At 40.2% G+C, this 23,420-nt stretch overlaps 1 protein-coding gene across 1 annotated transcript in view; it reads left to right on the top strand.

Annotated features, from left to right (window-relative positions):
* Nucleotides 1-22,501, top strand: part of LOC102198354 (rho guanine nucleotide exchange factor 26) — a 25,061-nt gene extending 2,560 nt beyond the window's left edge. Inside the window, exons 3-15 of the mRNA XM_005742182.1 lie at nt 434-485; nt 565-707; nt 2,606-2,662; nt 2,866-3,026; nt 6,340-6,492; nt 6,635-6,764; nt 7,279-7,353; nt 7,650-7,739; nt 9,214-9,365; nt 13,892-14,101; nt 20,458-20,528; nt 20,716-20,820; nt 21,154-22,501. Coding sequence (XP_005742239.1) covers nt 434-485; nt 565-707; nt 2,606-2,662; nt 2,866-3,026; nt 6,340-6,492; nt 6,635-6,764; nt 7,279-7,353; nt 7,650-7,739; nt 9,214-9,365; nt 13,892-14,101; nt 20,458-20,528; nt 20,716-20,820; nt 21,154-21,296 — 1,542 coding nt within the window. The 3' untranslated portion in view covers nt 21,297-22,501. The remainder of the gene's footprint in view (nt 1-433; nt 486-564; nt 708-2,605; nt 2,663-2,865; nt 3,027-6,339; nt 6,493-6,634; nt 6,765-7,278; nt 7,354-7,649; nt 7,740-9,213; nt 9,366-13,891; nt 14,102-20,457; nt 20,529-20,715; nt 20,821-21,153) is intronic.
* The last annotated feature ends 919 nt before the right edge of the window (nt 22,502-23,420 follow it).

Consider the following 23,420-nt stretch of genomic DNA (forward strand, 5'->3'; position numbering starts at 1 on the left):
CATTAAGATTTCTCAACTCGGCAACAATCCCTCTGATGGTTTTATATTTAATTGTGCACAAAGATTGCTTCATGGTGGACTTTTGTTATCTGGGGGAAGGGGGAGGGGTAAAGCTCAAATTGGAAAATTACAACACAACCAGTAAAAGTACAGTGGAACAAGCTTGGTGGCAACAGCCGCAGAGGTTAGAACAAGGCCTTACAAAGAAACGATTAATGTGGTTGATGGAAGACATGACGCAACGTGACACATACACTTAAACACACTGAGGCTCTGTAATTAGAAAGGGGTCACTGGAGGAGGCAACTTGCAAAAGGGTACGGACAGGTAGTGAACAGGTGAAACAAGTTTCTTTCTTTAATGGTTTGCATGTGTCCCTACTTGGTTTTTCAGAGTTCATTAAACTCATTATGCTGTTTTTTGTCTGTTTCAGAGTCCAGATAAGAAGAAGGTTTTGACCAGTCAGCTGACTTTTGACAGCGAGGGTGAGAAATTCTGTTTGCGTTTCTGTGTTATATTTTTGCTATAAAAGATCAGAATAAAAAAAACCCTGTGATTTTGCAGAGGAAGAGCTTTACCAGAACTACAAGGAGAATGCATTACATAATGACTCAGATGAGGATCCCGATTCCAGGGAACCCAAACCCGATAACAACATTGTAGTGCAGTACAGGCCCATACGTACCTCCTGGAGCCAGCTTAGTGTGGTATGACATAACACACACAGACACAATAGTAGTCTCTGTTCTTCCTCTTATATTTTAAACCCTTTCTGGATCTTGGAGTGTGGTTGTGTAGTTTTGGAATGCTAGTGCTCCAAAGAATGCTGTCATATCCAGTTTGGCCACCATCTGTACCCATCCTCCCACTGTTTTCTGCTTTCCTTTGCCCCTCACTTTGTTTATCAGGGAGTACAGGAGCAGTTTGTCAAGGGCTTGTGCAGGCTGGGAGTCAGACAGTCAGCCAGCCCCACAGGAAGTCTTGGAAGCACTTCTGGGATTAATGCCAATGTGTTGGCAAACTCTGTACGCTCGTCAGACTGCAAATATGCCTAAAATGTTGCCTCCGGGGAGAGTTGTGGTGGCTTTGCATTACATAATGTAGTTAGGGATTGGAATTGAGGAGAAGAGGAATATAAGGGGAATTGGCTAATTTAGCTTTCTCCTAATGCAGCCCCATCTGTTTGTTTACTGGTAGAAGATGGAACGTGTGGGAGCAAAAGCAGGCCATAGCCCAGATTGAGGAATTGAGGATTGTACTGTCTGCACATGGTCTATAATAAGTAGGAGATTGGACTGAAGGCTGAAAACATTGTAGAGAGACTTTTTGTTTTGTTTATATTTATGTCAGCCAGACACTAAAGTGAACTGGGCACAGACTGCCCAGGATTCTGGCAAAGTAAGCGTTCTTTCTATCACAGCTGCTTTACAGCTGTTCATCTTTGTGAATGTGTTAGAGCCTGTGATCTAGTTCTGAAGAATTTTCTTCACCCTACAGATTCAGGAATACTTGTGTGATTGGTCACTGTCCTGGTGTGACGGGAATTTTTTTTTTTTCCAGTGGAGGCGAGAACCGAATGTACAAGTTGTCATCTTGTGACTCTTGCTTAATCCTGAATCTGAGCAGCTCCACCCTTCTACTATCAGTGTCTCATCTTTTTTGATGAAATGTCACATCCCAGAATTATCATGGTTCTAAGAATTACCATTCACGCTTTCAGAAGGTGCGGCTGTTTTGGAGCTAACTTGCGCAATTGTTTCTAAATTACCTGAAGGCAACCTGATCAAGTGAAAAAAGGAATAAATAGTTGCCATTTTATAATGACACCTGATTAATTATGCTCAATTTCAACCAGAGAAGGACGATGCTCAATTGGATAAAACCTCTTTGCTCATACAGAGCAGTTCAAAAATGGGCTGCCAGGAAAGTAGGAGCAATATCTAGTAACACTGATGGCTGTATGTGTGAAAGAAATCAAATAGTGTGTGTTTGACCTGCTTCAGGTTTATTTGTTCTCAGTGTTTGGAGAGCTGCGGGGCAGATACTCCTGCAGGAGTATCTCTTCCTTATTGCTTTGCACAAAAATGGGTTGAGGAGCTAGTGCAAGTAAGGGAAACTATCTTCAGGATTTCTCATTACTTACATGTATCGGTAAAGTATAATGTGGTTGAGCCCCAGGTCATATTGATTAAATCTGGTGTAACGAAAGAAGGTGTTTATTACTCAGCCTCATATTCAGTTTGACAAAGCCACAGGCTGATTAATTCAATAGCACTCCGCACCCAGTCCCTTTCAAAACGTTGCTTTGTTTCATTCTCATTCAAACATCTTTCGACCAAAGCTCTCCAGCCACATACCAATGCAGTTTCCTTTCAGCTATATTCCACTTTCAAAATGAGCAGAAGTGGTTCCTGTTTAATCTTAGTGTTTGGATCCAACAAATTTCTATGCTCCTGTAGTGTTTCTTGCAAAGACTGCCTTTCTTTGTGCTTCTTAGATATGAAAAAAAAGCCACAGCCTACACCTGTGCTCTGATTGCATGTAGTTAAACAAGTGTCTATCAAAAATGATGCAAGAAATGTTTCTGACTTATTGTTCTGTTTAGGTTAAGAAAAGTGGCCTGTGTGAGCAGATAAGTCAAGAAGAACGCAAAAGACAAGAGGTACGAGTCGTTCTTTCTAGCTCATTTTAAGTTATTTTTTCCGATTCATACTTTAAGTACTTAGATGCGTAATTAGTTTAAACGCATACCTCATGTGATTGAAACCCAGGGTCATCGTTACCAGGACCTAGTAGGATGACAGAATCCCATATATCTGACTTTTATGTTTCCTCTCAGTTGATGTGTCTCTTGCTCCTCCTTAGGCCATTTTTGAGGTGATCTCGTCGGAGCACTCCTATCTCCACAGTCTCGAGATCCTGATCCGCATGTTCAAGGATTCTCCAGAGCTCAGGGAGACCATGACCAAGACTGAACACCATCACCTGTTCTCCAATATCACTGATGTCTGTGAGGCTAGCAAAAAGTGAGTGTTGCTGTTTTGTAAGTACATTTGTTATCAGATGAGCACCTTTATTCGTCTTCATATTTGGTAGTCATGCTGTTGGTTTAAAGAATTTGTTGGTTTAGAGCAGGCGTATCAAACATAAGACACAGGGGCCAGAATTGGCCTGGGAAAGACTTCTGTCCGGCCCACTGAATGGCTTTGGAAAAGTGAAGGAGGACATAGAATTTACACTTTAAGTTGTTTTACAGCTTGGCCTACTGATAAAGACCCCCCCCCCCCCCCCCCCCATAGTAATTTGTACTACACTAAAGTAATTTATTAGTAGATAAACAATTAAATACCATAAAAGTTCCAGTTTTTTCACTTCTATCTAGAATATGTATATTTTTCTACTACTACTTGCTTGCTCATAGGGCGTCATATGAGTGTTGGGTTTTCTCTGAATCTATTATTGTACGATCTACCTTACAATATAAAGCGCCTTGAGGCGACTGTTGTTGTGATTTGGCGCTGTATAAATAAAATTGAATTGAACTGAATTATTATTGGTCCACAGTAAAATAAATAAATAATAAACAAAAGTACTTTTTTTTTTTATGAATTCACAAAAATCTTCAGTTTTGTGATTACAGGTGAGCTATCAGAAGTTTCTCTGTAATTTTACAGATTTATTTATTCTTGCTGACAGATTTCTTTCATTTAGTACAGCAGCATTTCTTTATCATGTTAAAAAAAACTGAGACTTATTCATGCAATTGCACTTGCTTTTCCTGAAAGATTTTCAATGTGTTGTTAAATGTTTTTACATTTATACAAAGGGGAGTTTCACTGGTCCGGCCCCCTTAAGATCAAAGTAGGCTGCATGTGGCCCACGATTTAAAGAGTTTGGCATCACTGATTTAGGGGAATTGGTTGGTTGTTTAATTTTTAGGCTTCAGGTGTCTTTCATCACCTTGGTTTTGCTTAATTAGCTGGATAATTTGGCATGCTTAACTATCCAGTGTATGCTAATACAGACTTTCAGCTACTCTCCTCCCTTCAGTAAGGGTTGTTTTCATTGTCAAAGGATTTGTGTTTACGCTGCGCTGAGCTCTTTTCTGGATGCGAGTGTAAGTGAAGTCGCATGCTGATTGACGAAAAGCAGACATGGAGAAGAAGCAAGGGGCAAATTGAGTGAAACGACAAGGAACAAAGAAGTCTTCCTCATAATTATGGTTGCATTGTTAAAGTGAACATTCCTCACTGATTGAAAGCACTGAAACAGGCAGCATGTCTGGGGGTTTTTATGCGTCTATGAAAAATTGCTGCTATGGATCCTCTGAGGTTACCTGTCCATTATGACTTTATAGTTCACTGTTTAATAACATTCCTAGCCACGTAGCATGACCTTCCAAAATTCGTATAAAGTGATGGAAACAATCATGCATGAGAGGCCATGAAAGCTGAGACTGATGAAAACTGTGATGGCTCAGCAATTACTCTGGTGGATCGGACTCCATTATTTCTACGAATGATTGGCAGAGCAGTTCCTGGCCGCCAGTTGCACTTCCTCGAGTTTATCTCCGAGGCCACTTTTAGATATGACATCATTTCTTAGACGCTTTCCATGATATCAATATGACAAAGGTTGAACGTTCAGCTGCAATTCAGCCTGTTAATATTATCACATCAGTGTTTCTATATGATGGTAAAATTCTCTCAAATCACTGTTCACTTTTAGTGCAGTCCTGTTTCTTCCTTCACCTGTTTTAGAAACATGTGATTTCACTTTGGTTAAGACCACAATTAGCACAAGATGTACAATACTTTTAGGTAAATCACTTCAAAATCAAGAGTATTTTGAATATGATAATCCTGATGTTTAATTTTCAAGTTTGACTCTTTAATCAGATTTGCATTAAAATCTCAGATTAAAAAAAATCTGAGCATGAAATGAGATTATGCTGTCATTTTCCAGTCTCCTAGGGCGCTTGTTGGTTTGGGGCTAAAATGCAAAAACAACCAAATTATCTTAATACTGCTCAGTGAGATGTGTGTGTGCACATATGCATAGAAACTACCAGTTATTCATGACATTTGATGACGATTACAACTTTACATGGAAGATTTCACCCCTGGTATATAGTACACATATACCTGGTGCATCTCCAGTACGCATACGTCCTCCTCAATATTTTTACATCATACTGTAAATATGTTTGAATTTCTTGAGAATCATCTTACACACAGGCCAGACACAGTAATGAGAAACTACCCTTGATACTTGGGAAGGCACATCTTAAGATACACAGAGCCCTGTAGCACTGGTTAAACCAGATGCTTTACTAGGAACAGCTTTGAGGTTATTATCTTAAAACATACCTGAATATCAATCTATTTTCAGCCTTCTGTGTAGTCTGTGTGTGATAGCAAGTAGGAGGGCTGTTGTGTATTTTATATGCAGATGTGTTACTGATTATATTTGACTTGTGTTCTCGGGCTATTACATGCTTTAGTCCCACCACATTTCATAAATCGGACTGTATTCCTAATGCAGCATCTGTGACGCAGTGTATAAAATGAGGAATTCTTCTGCACTTGGAGGTAGACCAGATTTCATTTCACTTGACTTCACTCATGATCCTCGATTAGAGGTCTAAGCTTGAATAATTAAATTATTTTACACTGTTGATTTGACTCATTTACCGTGACCTCGATCCTCCTGAGGACATCCATCAGGAGATGCTTTGCCTCAGAATGAACAGCTTTGACCTGTAAATATCCCAAATACATCGTTTAGGATGTGAATTAGCATGTGTTTCTTTCTTTTTTGTTATCTCGTGTGCACATGCCTTCATCAAAAGGTTAAGCGTACTGGGTCAGGCATGGGCACAAGGCTACATAGCCACAAAAAGTTTTTTTTTTCCATAGATAGTCACTGTGTGTGTATGTGGAGTAGGTATGGGGGGTCTGGTTAAAGGCTCTAGAGGTGCTTCTGCAGATGAGCAGGAACCTGTTCCAGCTTGGTCAAGGTCCACATCCTGTGTCTGTGCAAGTTTCCTGTTTATCACCTTAGTTGGACATGTGGCATGCCTTTTGAAATGGCCATCTGCTGCTGCTCAGGAAGAGGAAAAGCCTCTGTGTTATGGCTAATGGCTTGCTATGTCTATTTTAAGTGGTGGAGAGTTCCTCTTTTGTCATCTTATGGTGACTTTAGAAGTAAGTTGTTGGCAGCTCTCCTTGTCTACCGGACTTTGTCATTTTACTATTCTATATTATTCCTCAGTAGGGAATGACTCAAGTTAGTGAGTCACACTAACCTTTATTCTTTCACTTCCACTTTGGTGTCTAGGTTTTTCAAGGAACTGGAGAAAAAACATGAACAGAATATAGTGATCGATGACATCACTGACATCGTTTGCAAGCATTCCCAGTCTAGCTTTGATCCATATATTACATACTGTTCCAATGAGGTCTACCAACAGAGGACCCTGCAGAGGCTGGTGTGAGTGACCGAGCAATCACACACACATACGCTCTTATCTTATCATTCGTGGATTTGATCCAACATGGCTGTTCCACTTTTGCCTCGACCAAGTTCACTTTTTTTCACCCAGTGCTGCATCTGCCTCCTTATTCCCATACAGCTCCAAGAATCCAACATTTAAGGAGGTGCTGACCAGGATAGAGGGCCACCCTGACTGCAGGAACCTCCCCATGATCTCCTTCCTTATCCTGCCCATGCAGAGGATCACTCGCCTTCCCTTGCTCATGGATGTAAGTGCACTGAAAACATACAGCAGGGCTAGCTTAGGAATTACAAGACTGCCTCTTGCACAACAGTTTGTTTATCTGTGTTGCCCTTGTTAAGTCAACACATGGTTTGTTCTAGTGTTAAAGATCTTTCTTTGACCTTACATAATTCTTTAATAATCTTAACTGATTTGTAATGTTTTTCTTCTTCTTCACTTTCATGCTTACTTTGGCAGAGCATTATTCCATTTTTGCTTTGCTTCCCTTTCTTCCTTTCGCTTGTTCTGCTTTTATCCCCCTCTTCTCTTCCTTCCGTCATTGTCTCCTTAGGGACCTCTTGGGTTTATGCTTGTACATTTGGAGGGTTTGGATCCTGAGAAAGTTTGGTTTCCATTCATTTCTTCCCACAGCTTCAATATGTGATCAGGCTGCTGAGAGTGACGTGCATGAGTCCAGTGAGCTGTTGTGGGTTGTTGTGAACTAATGACTTTAATGTGTGTTTTTAATTATACAACCTGTGTGAATCCATGTTTTACAGACAATTTGTCAGAAGACAGCCAAAGACTCACCGCAATATGAAGCTTGTAAGAAGGCTTTACAAGCAGTTAGCAAGGTGAGGGCACTGTTAAACAAAAGTTCAATGTTAATGGCTTGCACCTTTGTTAAATTATTTAACAAAATTATTATTGACGTACGGTTATTATTTAGACAATTAGTTTGTAAAACTAGAGTAACAGTTCCTGTTCTGTTGTATCACTGTGAGCCACAACAGGAAATGATTAATTACTATGCAAAAAAAGCTAATCTAGCTTTCTTGTACTCTTAATTTTGATATGTGAATATGAAATGACAAGCAGAGTGCCTGCATGTTGAGGTTTTTACACATTTTATGTGTGTGTGCATTAATAGGTGGTTAGAAAGTGCAATGAAGGAGCTCGGACGATGGAGAGAACAGAAATGATGTACACCATCAACTCTCAACTGGAGTTCAAGATTAAGGTATGTGGGTTTTTTCAGTTTTTTGGCAAGCAAAAATATTTTTGATTAACAAACGACAATAATAGAATAGCCCTTTATTGTCATTGTACGTGTACAACAGGTTTGTTCATCACATAGTGAATTCTGAAGTAAGTTGGATAAAAGAGAAAATAAAAGTTTAGAAAAATTATACCTTCAACTGCTGAAAGATACATTTTTTTTTTATTGCTTCGGGCTTGGTTGCCTAGCAACAGACATTGCATTCATACATTTTGGTATGAAGGCTGCTAGAGCTAGCTAGATAAGGTTGCTAGAGGAATATAAAGGGAACTGTAGTTAGATAAAAGGCAAGTAATTATCGCAGAGCTGAATGGGTCGGGGATGGTTATTGAGCCGTGGCAGAGTGGAGGACGGACCCGTGGACAACTGGATGAGTTGCTGGCTGTGAAAAGCATTACGGCAACTTTAGCTGAACGGAGCAGAGTACAGAGTGTGGAGAACTAATCCAAGTAAGCGAACGGTGAAATCTGCAGCAGACCAGCTGAGTCAAATGGGTTTCAGGTGTGAGGAGGTAAAGGGATGCACACTGTGGAAAAATTTCAGAAAAATTTACAACTTACTTTCTTCAAGAAATTCCTACTGCTATTGTTGCAGCATGGGGTCAAAATGACCCTCCCTAGCAGTTCTAGGGTTAAACAGATACTGGTGATGGATGTGTATGCACCGATATCACTAGAGTTCAAAGGCAGTTAGGGAACGGCAACCCTCTGGAAAGACTCCCATGACATTATCTGCTCCTATGTTCTCCACCACATTCAAGAAAACCTGGCTGACTAACCACAAGACTAACTGGTCAATGATAACACATCTCACTGAGGCTTTCCTGTTATGGGAGACTGCAGGGAAATAACATGAGGAAAGAGCTAGTCTGTCACCCTTAACTGTAACAGTGTGCTTGTCCCAGTTAGGCTTCATTAACATAACATGTGTTTTGATGGCGTGACAAAGTGGAGTTTCTAGAGAAAATTCGTGCAGGCTTGTGAAAAACATACAAACTCCACACAGAACAGCTCTGCCTGGGTTTGACTCATGTACCTCTAACTGTGAGGTGGTAGTGTTAACCCACCATGTTTTTGTATAGAGTTGTATGCTAAGTGTATCACAGTCAGTTTTAATGCTAATAGGCCACATCTGCTGATCATATTTAGCAAGTGATGCATGCTAACATGTATGTACACGTATCTGTCAAAAAGAAGAACTCACCCCTGTATTGTCATGAGTATCGACAGTAAACACGGGGTTTGGTAGGTTTAAGTGTGCGTAAGCCATGTGGGAAATTGCTGTTGGCACATTTGGAGCGCACGGATGCCTAGTGAACCGTTTTTCATTCTCCAGCTGTTCATCCCCAACATTACAGACATTTTAAAATTTCTTTGATTAATTAGATTCACCATCTTCCCCTGTTCACCATATTTTCTTTCTAATGCTCCTCTAGCCTTTCCCCCTGGTCTCATCCTCCAGGTGGATGGTAAAAAGAGGGGAACTGACGGCATTTGTGGACAACAACATCTTTTACAAGCGAACATCACGGCAGCAGGTCTATTTCTTCCTCTTCAATGACGTCCTCATTGTCACCAGGAAGAAAAGGTGAGTTTCGTCGAAGTTGTAGAGAACTGCCAGGCCATGCATGGGAGGGTCTGCATCTGATTTACTTGGTGTGAGTTTGAGCTTGGTCTGCTGGCTCTGCTCATAATTCACATGTCGTGGCATGTTGAGTGTGAAAGTTTAACCGTAAGTCTTCAGGTTTTCACTGCGTGTGAGCACTGTATGTGACCGAGATCCTGAGTGCAGGGTGTGTAGATTTGTCTTCTCTGTCGTCATGTTTGAACTCGTCCTGGGAAATGAGCCTGTTTAAAAAAACAAAACAAAGCAAAACAATATTTCTGTGCAAACCGAAAGCAAACCACGAGAAGTGTTGGTAGCAGGGTTTAGAGACTGTTAAAGGAGTTTGATGCCACCAATTGGCTCTTGACATGTCTTGTTTCCATGAATCACCTGGAGCTGTGAAACCTGCTCTATTGTCAGACCCGTCAGTGAGTCTGCTTTCCTCTTCCCCTATTTCCTCTAGTTTTAGGCAATACCATGGAGAAAAGAAAAGAAAAAGAAAAGCAATAAAGAGGACATCCTTGATATGACTTTCATTTGTGTGTTTGTGTGTGCATGCGTGCGCCTGCTTGTCTGTTTTTGCCAAAACAAAAATTCCCGGCCATCTCCTTAGTGTCTGGAAGTAATAATCCCGCCACTCGCAGACTAAGAATTCCTCAGAACTGTAAAAAAGAAAAGAAACGTTCCATATGATATTTTTCTGGGAATCTGATCTGCCACGGCAGACTCCAGCAGTGTGTGGTGTCAAGCCTGTGTTTGGAAGACGGATTCGGGAAAAGGGAGGGCTCCGGAATCACAGTGTGTATTTATGTGTGTGCGTACGTTTGGATGGGGGAAGCTGTTATAATATTGGTTTGTACTGTGGAGAGCGCTGAAGTCCAGCTGTGGCACGCTACTCTGCTGCACTCCATCTGCAGTAATCCAAACAAAAGCTCACCAGGGGCACACAAGGCTATCCAGGCACTCCTAGATCACAAGCGCTCGTAGGTATAATGGCAGAATGGCCTTTCTGTTGAAATTAAGACTTATAGTATGAGTGGTATATTTTGCAAGTTCAGTCTTGTCTCACTTTAACATTTTTAGGATTCTGTCAAAACCACAAGAAAGGGGTGAAAAGGTCAGAGCCAAAGCACTTACTTACACAGTAGGCTAGAGAAAGCATAGGCATGACCTTAGAGCCATTTGAGAGTGTATATATAACCCTGCTATCAGAAGAAAGAAAGGCTAAATCTGTTTGCCTGTCATTTGACTCCATGTATTCAAAAGTAACTAAGCTGTTTGTAAGTTTTTAGTATGCTGTGTGCTTACCGATGTTCACTATTATTTTTATAATCATCTTAGATTTGTACAGTTCCACACATAAAACATGATATCTGAAAAAAGTTAGTTGTTTTTGTACATCACCCACTGCTAAATCTGTAATGGAGAGGACAATATAGCCATTAAGAAGAGACGAGACAATCTTCTTGTTTTATTGACTTTAAACTATGGACCATCCCTTTGTCAGGCTGGGCCTTGTGTCATGCACTGGTAAAGTGTTGCTCTGCTGGACTCTGGCTCGCAGGAACACTTACATAACACTCCAGCTGGCTTCGTTCTCATCCCCCCCATGTTCCTGTGTAAATGCTGGGCATCATCTAAACATTAATTCATGTTGAGATTTCCATCTATTCTTTTTATTTTTGCTTTTTTTTCTCTCATTCTTTTCCTCTTGATCTTATGGTTTGTTTGTGTTTTTTGCTGTATGTGCCTGTGTCTAGTCTATTCTCCTTTTTTTTGGGTCATAGGCTCAGCTTTCAGCATTATACTCTTATTTTGTGTGTGGGCACGTATCCATTTACATGGAGTTCTATCTCAACATGTTTCTAAAGGTTTATATTAGTTTTGCTTGTTTCTTGAACTGTTTGTTCTTTATTACAGCTGTGATAATGAATTTTTCCTGCTACTAGAAGGGTGTGTGTGTGTGTGTGTGTGTGTGTGTGTGTGTGTGTGTGTGTGTGTGTGTGTGTGGGTGTTCAGGAAAAGGAAAGCCACAACCTGGGTTTTCTTTATAAAATTGTTTAAGAATTTAACGTTTCTCTCCCACATGTTGACAAAGCATATCACGGCGATTCCCCACCTCAATTCATCTGCCATTTGGCAATGATCTGACACACATGCAAAAAAACTCAAACCTCAAGCATGCAGTTTCCCCACCCATCGCATTCCCAGTGTCATGATGTCAATGGCATTCCAGGCATTTCACCTGTAGGTCAGTCAGGAGCCAAAAAGCTAATGATGCTAATGGCGTGTTTGATGTTTTATCTTGTTAACGCTTCATTTTTGTGTGTTTGAAGAGATTCAAATTCCAAACACTATTTTAGTATCTCTAATTGCAATTAATGGTCACATTTGAAGATTATCTTAGATTGTTTTAGGTGATTAAATTCATCGATTTTATTTTTCAGCCAAAAAAAAGATAAAGTGAAATGCAGCTTAACTTGTTTGTCAGCTGAGTGGAATTCAAAGGCTTTACCCTTACATACGAAAAAAAAAATCTGTGTAGGAATTGAAAGACGTTTGTTATTTCCATTATCCATTCTGCCCATAGGCATGCCCAGATCACGTTACAAGTTACAGACAGCTGGGAACAAACGTTTGGTGGGCCTTTATCAGCTTGTTTTGATGCTCAATTTTTTTTTCTTTAAAAATTACACACATACAGGAATGTGTTCATACACGTACACAGAATAGCTCTAAATGGAGAGCACCGGACCTTCTTGAGAAATAACAATATAGCTTTACGATAAAGGGTTCAAAATATCTTATAATAACTGGAAAATTTGCTGAAGCACGCAGGCACGCACGCACGCACAAACACACACACAGACACACCTCTGTTGCCTCCATCCTGTCACTCTTTGTCTGTCCCTCTAGGGTTCTCTTCCTTTTCCTACTTTTCTCTTATCAGTAACACTTTCCTGCTTCTATTTGTTGCATTTGCTCATATCCCCATTCCTGGATAAGTGTTGAAATGACAATTAATGTGCATGTCGAGGTCAGAGAGCTCAGGAAAAGCATTTTTTTTTTAGATAGAGTATTATATATAATATAATATAATATAATAATGCAGGCAAAGCAGAAATATTGACATAATTCCTGTTCCTTCAGTCGTGAAGGGCAGCAGGCCTGTCACTGTTGAGGGCAGTCTGACTTCCTCAAATATAATCTCCATTCCTCAATGAGCATAGGAGATAACAGAGGTTAAAACTGACATTACATAGTTAAAAATAGGTTTTGGTAAAATGCACATTTTGAATCTGGAACGATAAATGGACTGTTTAGGGTAACTCAGCATAATGGTAGATGATTATCCTGCTTTTGTAATCACTCGAATTATACCTCTAATGCTCAGCAGAGAACATTTTATTTTTCAATATCTGACAAGTATGAAAAATCTAACCAGTAATCATGAAAAGTTGACTTTTATTAGTTCATTTTCAGTCTTTTGTTAAGCTAAGCTAACTAACACCATTCTATAGACACGAATTGCATTCTAAATCTGCAGGAATGCAAATTTCCCGTGGGTATCATATTATTATTATTATTATTATTATTATTATTATTATTATTCCTTTAAACAACTCCTTTAAGAAGTTGTGAGAAGTGTCTAGTCACAGTTAGATTTGTGCTTGTCTTACATCCATCTTATACACAGACACACAGTGCAGTGTCTCTTAAAGCTACCTCTTCCAAGAAGTGTTACGTAGTGGGGAAAAAGGTTTTAACTTGTGGGTGATAGTTGGAGAGTAGGTGTCGGTTAAACCTTGTGAGCCTCCCAACCATGACTGGATTCTCAAAGAAGTCACAACCCTGAGTTTCAGAGTTTTGTGTGGAAAATCCATGGAGCATGCCTCTGCTGCTTGGCTTTGGCACTCACTTTACATCATGTATAAGTCAGATGTGCTCACTGCAGGCATCTGTTTGAGTTTATGTAATGCACAAGCTAGCTGCTGTCCAGTAGCTTCTCGGCTTGGCTGCTGTTTCAGTCTCAGGTTGATAAAACATGAGCTGGACTTCAGCTCCTTAACACTATGAATACACACACACACACACACACACACACACACACACTTTCTCTTCAGGTTCAGTGCCATGTCAGGGGTGCAGTGTTTCACAATCAGCTCCAGATGTTTCTGACCAACTGCAGCTGCTACTAGATTTTTTGAAAAAGTCGTGGGAAATGTAGGCATGCAGTTAAACAAGCAAAAACAGAGTGCAGTCGTAGGATATATAGACAGTTGCACATTTGGACTTTTGATTGGAACCAAATCTGAGGGATAATTGAACATTTTCGTCATTAAATACCATAGTACAGTCTTTCCCACTTCATGATTCATAGAATGGTATGACTTGCTTTGTAAGTGATGTGGACTAAGTACACTGAATTTTCATGCAATGATCACTTTGTTGGCTCTGTAATGATGACCATAAATGATTAAATTCTATTTTTCTGTCTTTCTTGTCAGTGAGGACAGTTACACTGTCATAGACTACGCTCTGAGAAATCAGATCAGTGTGGATTTTTGTCAACCCAGCGATTTCAACCGGTCACCGATCAGAAGCACCACCAGCATGCTGAGCTCACGGCAAGCTGGCGCCAACCACCTCTTTCGACTGAGTTTCCCTAGCAACTGCTCTGGTGACAAGGTGACCATGATCGTTGGAACAGAGTTGCTGTAAGTGCTTTTTTTTGTAACCTTTGTCCCTCTTAAATGTGCTGTTTTCGTTTCACTTGTCACAGATTTATGAGGTATGGCAATAAGGAACTATGAGTCATTTTTGACTCTCATTAAAACACTCATGTGTATTCTATCATCATTTTGGGAAACTAGAGTAGTCGTGTGATTTCACTTTGAACCACACAATAAGGCTCAAGCTCTTAAAATTTTAAGACCAGCATGTCTACTCTTCTCTGCGAGGGAGCTTGGATCAAATTTCTGCTCCCTTATCTTTTCTGTATGTGCTCCAATACACCTTTTAACTTCAAGCAAAGAAGATTCATGGTTCTTATTTTATAGTCTCTTTTTGCACCATTACAAGTCACAGGGATATTTTGTTACTTAAGGAAGAGATGGGCGCACTGTTAAATAAAGTCTGCTGTTCCATTATACAGTCGTACTGTCTGGAGTTGTACTCTGAAACAGACCGGCTGTATCAGATGATTGTTTTGTTGACTTTATTCCAACCCAATCATGTATTCTAAATAGAAGCGGCTCTCTTTATTTATAGTCTAAGGGGTTGGTTCAGAAATTTGTCGCGTGTGCCACTTAAATATTTACTCACAAATACAGTCAGTGTAGCTGGAGCTTTGGATTCTGTGTCTTAGTACAACAAAAATATTTAAAGGCTGCTTGTATAACCCACACAAACAAAAGGGATCAGCTATGCACTGGGCTTCCTGCAAGGTTTATTTGTTCTTTTGAGTACTGGGAGCTGCAGCTTATGCACACATGCGCACTTCGATGAATGCACAGGCGTTTGCGCACGCATCTTGTTGCTGTGGTTTGATACTGTAAGGAGTGTTTTCATATGTACGGGGCCGGTTCCCCCTCATTCCTGTGTAGTTAGAGAACCTCCCTGTCTGTTGTCTTTACAGAAGCTGTGGTTTCTCTGTGTAGGCTGTGTATATGGCACGTCTACACTGCAAATTGCAACCTTAAAAATGTCTTTCGACTTGTACCGTTTACTGTTTATAATATTATTGCCTTGTTTTGGTGACTACAGGTGTGCAATTACATTTTATTGATAAAAATACTACATGTTTAAACCTGGATTTAGTCAGCAATAACTAAACATGGATACCTTACAGCAAGCCATCAAGTCAAGCATTCAAAAGATTAATAGTTATTTTTCAGTCCTGATGGAAGTTGGCCAGTACAGGCAAATAAGTGCGAGGGTTTAAAGTTCCAGGGTTAGATGACCTACAGAAAATGAATCTGTTTTCACACTGGATGAGTGTTTTTTTTGGTTATTTCTAAAGTTACAACCCCACCCTAATACCATTCTCAGCTCAGGGTAGCAGATTCTGCCGAACTGCCGACACCTCTTGCGTCAGAGGCATGCACACAAGGTGTCACTGACGTACCGGCTGTAATCTTAGAAGCAGAGCGATAACAATTCTCTCTAAAGTCCTCATTAAGAGGTTTGGGGGGTGGCAGCTGCAAGTCAAAAATTTGTCTACCAGGAGCCTGTTTCCCCACCAAACATTGGTTTAGGTTCGTAAAAGTAATTCATAATGACTGTTATCGGCAAAACATTAACCAAGCGAATTTTAAAATGACAAGTGCTTTAAGCATCCATATGTGAGAGACCGGTCTGGTTTTATTTTATTTCCTTTTGACTTTTTGCTTTCACTTTAATTTCAGTTTTTCCAGAGTAACTTTGCTTGTTTCAGTTAATTTTTTACTGTTTCAAAATGTTTAGTTTTAGCTTAGTTTCTGTTAGTTTCAGTGATAGTTTGAGCCTTTATTAATTATTGTATGGGAGGCAAATGTCTAAGAAGAGGTAATAGTGCCAAATTAAGAAAAACACATCGATCAGTTTCAGAATAAAGTTGAAATATGGAGATTAAAGTGGTCGTTTCAAGTCAAACAACTCCCAAAGCTTAAACTCTCTACAAAATGCCTCGTTTAGAGTAGTTACTGAAATCAGTGCTTCATAAACCAGTTTTAGTAACGAGGAAATAATTTCTCTTTAAGCACATAAACACAGTGTGGTGATAAGTTTAAGGACGTTGGAGATATGGTGCAGAAAGCTGCATCAAGTCAGCAGGAAAAACAACACAAATTTGGAAGTGCAAAATAAAAAAGCTGGCAGTGGACAGATGCAACGATGCTGAGTTTTTAATTTTTATTTTTTTATATCCTCATGCAGTCAAGAGGATATGTCTTTTGAAAAGTTGGTCGACATATTTTACCAACAGGAGTTTTGTACGTACAGCAGCAACTGTAATGACTTTAAACTTGAAATGCTATTTTGAGAATAATCTCCAAATGAGCACAAACTTGTTAACTCGGCTCATCGTTTTGCAGACTAAACATGATGTGATTAATGAAGAAAATATTCAACAGATTATTGGGTAATAAAAACGACTGTTTCCAAAACACAACACCTCACACAGTACGTCATTAAAACAAAAGCCTTCATTTTAAATGATTTGTTTCTGCACTTTTACTAAGTGCAAAAACCTGGCAAAGTATCTGCAGTAGTATTATGTAATAGTACTATGTGTGAATGCACGGGAGGCAGATTCAGTGGACTTCCTTAAATGCACCGCCTGCTGATGCCTTGACCTACTACTCCGGCATGCATAATTGTGATCCCCCACCCAATCTGAGTGCCTCCTCTATGTAGTATAGCTTGTTGCGGAAACCCCCTAGACTCCCTTTTTGATGTATTTGGGGCCCTTGGCTCAGATGATGAGATGTGTGGGTATGTATGTGGAGGGTCAGCGCTTCACTCACTGTAGTCCTGAATGAGCTAAGAAGAGAGGGGGGGCACCCTGGCAACTGTCCATTGTTACAGTGGTTTCTAGTCATTGTTGAAGTTGTTGCCTAGCAACAATCCACTGCCAAGCGGGCTATTTCCCACGACTATCCTTCCCCCTGCCTGCAACTTAACTCTTCCCGATTCTTCCTCACCGTCCTGTCTCATCACTTCAACAGCAGCCAATGTCTTCGCTTTGTTTTGTTTTTAAATCAGTGGATAAATTCCTTTTCCTCCATTCATTCATCCCAATTTGGCGATTTAACCCAGCCTGACACACAGTGTTGTTTCATTAGCCAGCCCGTTTACGAGCTAAATGAAGCAAATAAGACAGATAAATAGATGCTGGGCCTCGGAAACTGGTGTCACAGTGGACATTAACATGACTACAGGATCTCAGAATATAAACTTAACCACTTTTATAAAAATTTTAAACACAAGTCCATAAAACATTGTTCAATAATTCTGTTCACCTGGGTGACTTGATCTTCATTTTGGTGAACAGTAATGCAGAAACTTTTTGAAAGTACTAGTTTATCTATAAGACTCGATTAAATGACGTAAAATTGTGAAAATGTTCCATTTAAATAAAATTCTGACATTATTTGCATGACAAAAAACAGTTTTAGGTTCTCATCGAGTAGCCTGCATGCCAGTTTGTGCAGCCTGTGAATGCAATAAGAAAAGATGAAGCATCCACTATTCATTTCATACTGGATACAAAGCAGCACAGGAAGAGCCCCAAAAAGCATTTTTGTTCAGTTTAAACATTTGTTCCCTCCATCATAGCTGACTTCCAACATAAGTCACCATCTTTTGAGCAGATTGAATACAAACATTAAAACAGGTTGATGTGTACATTTTTCTTTTGTGGCTCTCACTCACATGACTGACATAATGAAATATTATACAATAATTAGCAAGGTACGAGGCAGTTTCTTAAAGAGGCAGTGCAATCAAATAATTTGCATACATCGTTTACACGTATTGGATGAGGTTGGTCCCAATCATGTTTTTTAATCTTTCCAAAGTGAAAGCCTAGACATGCAGCTGCTAACTGGATAGGGTGGGGCAGGGACTTGATTTGCTTTTCCTGTCACTGTCACAAAAGTGCTAACGACAAAATGCAGGTCTGTGCATGATTTATCTGTTAATGAGTGTTAACACAAATATACAAACATTAAAAAAAAACAAAAAGAAAAAACCCTTCTCTATATTCTCCATATTCCAAAGGGAAATTCCACACATTCTGACTCGAGGCAGGTCTGTTTTTATTGAAATGAAACTGTGGAAATGGACTGTTATTGTCAGTGTGGTTATTTCTGCTTTCAGTTCATTTTTTCTCTACCTGCCGACCTTTTAAGATGATGCCTTTAGTTTAATTTGAGTATTTTGTGCAAGGTCTAAGAAGCTTACATACAACACAATGACCTCTAACCTTAGCAGCGATGTAATGCATCAGGAATTCACACAGACAGCTGGATTTGAGATGGCACAGGGACCTCAGTGTGGCTTGTTTTGCTGTCTGTGGCAGTGTTTATGATTCTCCTCTTCTCTGTCTGTGCCCTCTTCCTTTTCTTTTCTTTTCTGTGTATCCTTTTGTTTGCTGTGCTCATGTCAACGTGTCTTTCCCATGACCTTGATGCTGTGTCTCGTCGTCAGTGAATAGCTCTTCTCTATTAGTGAAACAGAGACGCTACAGAGGTCTGCAGCAAAACAGTTCTGCTTGTCAGATATGCAGCTACAACACAAAGCAGCAGAGACTATGTGACAGTCTCTACCAGAGACTGTATTCCTGTTGCACTCTGGTTTTCTTACTCTTTCTACTTTCATTTTAAGTGATAATAATGAAGAAAAAAAAAGTAGTTGCAGATTGTTCCCCTTGGTTGGGGAAATTCCCTGGCTGCGTTGCTCCGTGCTGAGATATGCCGCGTTTCAGTCTGAGAAGTAGGAATTGTACCCAAATACTGTCAGTTAAGGGTGGGAACAGGAGCGATCGGAGTAAAAAAACTGACAGGAAGGAAAGAAGATGTAAAGATGAAAAGCAGTAGCGTGCTGCTGAAGTTGTCAGGGGATGGAAGATTAGAAAGAGGCAGTCATTTCTTCTTATCTGTAATATGTAAAGACATTTTACAATGGAAAAGGAGTGAAACAAAGTCCTCTGGATTTATGATGCTCGCCATTCTCCCGTTCTTTGAGAGGAATGATTAAAGTTAGAACGAGTGTTACTAGCAGGAGTAGGCAGGCAAAACATTAAACGTTGCCACATTCCTCATAGTTCAAACTTAGTGCCAGTCATATTTAGCTGTTATCTGCTAGAGCCTGTGCTTGTTATATTTGAACCCATAAATGAAAGTGGGTTCAAACAGGCATCTCAGCAGCTTTAGTGCGAGGTGACTTGCTGTGATTGTTTGCACACATGTATCTGTATCTGGCATGCACCTCCAGCTGTCAGAAGCAACAACTAACAGCTGTCTTTCCCCACAGAGCAGCTCGAATGAATGTAAAGAACCTGCATCTTTAGCACAGAAATGAACAAAGGCAAAACTCTGTCCTATTTTTAAAAAGGCCATCAAGTGACAAAAATGCAGGGTTGCTTTCAAGCACACCGACAGGTGATAAAGAGAGGTGATTGGTTCAACAGTTGATCGTTATGAAATGTATCCACCAAATCCAAAGGTCACACTGTGTGACAGGCATTGATATTGCAGTGTGGGTACGCCCCGTTCTCTTAATTTCACGATTTTATTAAAAGTAATTGTTATCCAATCTCTACTGACCTATATCATTGTCAAGTTAGTTGTTGACATGGCCAAGATATTTCCCCCCTGAAAAGAACCAGAACAGATTGAAATGCAGTAATGATGTCTGACTCATGGGCTTCGTCTCTTCACGTCCCGTTTGAGGCCCCTGTGAAGAGGGTCCATACAATTGTGCATTTTGTTCTCATCTGCAAGATCCAGGGCCAGCAGTGCTGAGTCACAGAGGGCCTCAGCAAACCCCCGCAGGTTCATTTCCGTAGGCTTCTTTATCTCATCCTCTCTCCCCTTCCAAATCCTTTAGAACAGGTGAAATGAGAGGTGGATTTTCATGGAACCTGATCTGTGCAACTCCGCCCACTTTTCCTCGCTGTGAAACTCAAACAAGAAAGAAAAAAAGCAAAGCAAAGCAGGGCAGTTCTTTTCTGAGAACAAGCCTTTGTGCTTGTTCCCTTCAGTTCCCTCTGACTACAAAACACACCTCTGTGCCCTCTCAATCACACGGGACAGAGGATAGCGAGGGAACACTAAGCTTCCTGTGCGGCTCACACTAGCCTGTAAAGCTGTTTGCGTGCAACTCCACCTCATTTTATTTTCTTTAAGTTGATTCTGACTGCCCTTTGTATCTATGATACAAAATCTGAACAATAAAGCATCTTCGACTGAAATGAAAGCAGCGAGGAACTCCCATAGTAGAGCAAAATTTTGAGAGTTGTGGTGTTATTAAACTTTGGGAACACTATAAAGTCCTTTAATAGTTCCTCATGTGCCATTACGTTTTCTTTCAGGAATGAGCGTGCTCGGTGGATCAGTGCTCTGAACAATAATGACAACAATAAGAAGACTCAGGACCGAACCAGTGAGTTTCCACAACACATAATTCACATGGACGCTCTGTCCTGACTTCTCTATTTAGCCTGTTGCGCCACCTTGTGGTTATGAGTTGAAACAGTTTCCTCATGCTGAGTTGGTTGAAATTAGCCTGTCAAAAGATATTTAAAGTGCCAGTGTGACTTCTCTAAAATGATTCGGATGTGCTCTTTCAGATCTCATGCAGGTGGAGATGATCAGAACTTACACCGCCAGGCAGCCAGACGAGTTGTCTCTGCAGGTGGCTGATGTGGTGCTTGTCTGGCAGACTGTAGAAGATGGTATGTCAGCTCTCTCTGCCTCCCTCATATCTTCATATATCCTCACTCATACTCTTTAATATTCCTCTCATTTTCCACCTTCCTGTTTCAACGGTTTCCTTTCATCATTTACTTTTACATACTCTCCATCTCTCTTTCAAAGTCTGCATTTACTTTTTCCACATAATGGATCTGATACCTGTTTGAAGATGTGGTTTCACATCTGTGCAAACACATGGAAGCCTTTTTCACATTAAATAACAGACAGAACCAAAAAAAGAAGAGCCAGTAAAAGCATAAAGTACCACACAACACATTCTTCTGTTTTCATTTAAAGCCAGTTTCTCTTCTTAGGCTGGTACGAAGGCGAGCGGCTGCGTGACGGAGAGAGGGGATGGTTTCTAAGCGAGTGTGCTGAACCAATTACATGCCAGGCCACTATTGAACGCAACATGCAGAGAATGGACCGCCTGCAGGGCCTTGAGACTAATGTGTGACAGGACGATGAGCGGACTGCTTAACCTACATGGGGCTTTTCCCTGGCCATTAGTGAACCCTCAACACACCAATGACCTGCCTTTTTAAGCACTGAACTCAGACGAATGAGTTCAATAACCACACCACTGACCTGTCTCCAGGGGACAACTGGACATCTATGAGAGCCTTGCGGCTGCTAGGCCCTCACAGTGGAATAAAGATGGGAGCCACAATCATCAATAAATATCAGCCACACTGTCTAAGTTTCAAAGGAAAGACTAAAAACAAACACGTGGAAGACGGATTTCCCTAATAACTGATTTGTCTCTGTGCAGGTGGGACATTTTGACAGTGGGATCTGTCACACTGATTAATTCCCTAGCCTGGTTAGTAAAACTTCACACCCACAGCCAAAGTCACTGCTTTTTTAGCACCCTACCACACAGCAATAGCTGGTATGAAATCTGTAAATGCTTTTTTTTTGTTGTTGTTCATTTACAAAGAATACGCTTTATAATGTGCAATTAAAATGAGAGTACAGTAATACTGTAAGAGGTAAAACAGGCTAAATTGTGTGAAACTAACAACAGCCTGGCATGCGCTCTGTTAATGAGGCTTCTCAGGCCATGTGATTGAAGCTTTGCCAGCATCTTGTTGATTGTGAAAGTGATAATAAGGAAGGAGGGTGTGATTGGCAGCTTATGTAAAGTGTGTGGGTTAATGTGGAAACTCCTGTGAGTGTTTAATCAGCCTCTGATGGCATGTGAAACTATGACAATATTTGCAACAGAATACAAAGTGGTGTACGTTGAGCTGCAAAAGAGAGACGGGCTATTTGTCTGAAGCTTAAGGCACTTTGTGTAAATAGCAGAATCCATTTTCTTTTTTTTTTTCTGGATTATATTGAAAACAAAGTAAACTGTATATAATCTCCTCTCTCTTATGGGTTAAGTGCATAACAGAAGGTAGTCTGTCTACCCTCTTGTCTCCTGTTAATGCCACCATCATGAATCAATGATTCATTCATGTCACAAATATTATTAGACGCTCCATTCACTCAATGATTTTGATTGTTTGAAATATTTTACAAGCACAAATACACAAGATCGGTCTCAGACACAGGTATATGCAGCAGCCAGCTACAACTTTAAAATCATCTTGAGCTGTCTGTGGCATTCATATAGGTGTTGCTTTGACACATACTTAAACTGCCCAAAGAGTAGTTTAAGTACCGTATGTGGTATAACACAGTATTAGACAGGTGGCTTTAATGGCGTGGACTGGCACTGATATTGGGTGTACACCCTCCCACCCCTTCATATTTATTGTGTTATAGAAGGATGGTAAAATTAATTTTGTGTGCTGATGGCAAGATCGGAAGATAGAGAACAGCCCTGCTCTTAATGGTATTGCCCAGCATGAGTCATCTTTTTAGTGTTGCCCAGCTAAAGAAGAAAAATGACTTGGTCAAAGGATGAAGATAACACCATCTATCAAGCCAACTGCTCTGGACTCAGTCCAAATGACAACCATAACTGTTGAGCCACACGAACCAAGCTATGGCGGTCGGCAGTGCTGCCATGAGGAAGGACACAAGTATCCAGACTTTCAAAGAGAACAGCTTTGCATTTGCTCTCAGGGAACATTAGCTTTGGCACCACACACATAAGCATGAGCCGGTCTTGTTTAAGTCATTTCCTCTCTTGTATCTAGTGTAAATTACCTTTGTACATGTAAATATGTAAAACGGCTTAAAATGTGTAATGTATGTTTTCGTAAATACAGATTATATTGAAGCAACTTGCTTATTCAGCCTTCTATATTTTTAATCAGCAACTCCTAATAAAAGCTGAATTGCCCATCATTTAGTCTGATCAATTACTTTTTTTTTTTTTTTTTTTAACATCAGCAGAGACCACTCTAGGAATAAAACTTGGGACAATAAATTAGACATTCTTTCTGAACATTTAATGAAGGATAATCAGATAAATCCTCTGGACATTTGCACCTTTCTCAGATTGGAGCTATTAAATCGAGGGTGTGAAATATCATATTACCCACATGATCTTAAAGCTCAGAACAAATTATGTTCTCTCATCGTAAAACCAGCAATATTTGAGATTTTCCACATGTCAGCCCGGCAA

Source organism: Pundamilia nyererei, unplaced genomic scaffold (assembly GCF_000239375.1).
Source record: "Pundamilia nyererei isolate P.nyererei 1_Seehausen unplaced genomic scaffold, PunNye1.0 scaffold00117, whole genome shotgun sequence".
Taxonomy (NCBI): Eukaryota; Metazoa; Chordata; class Actinopteri; order Cichliformes; family Cichlidae; genus Pundamilia; species Pundamilia nyererei.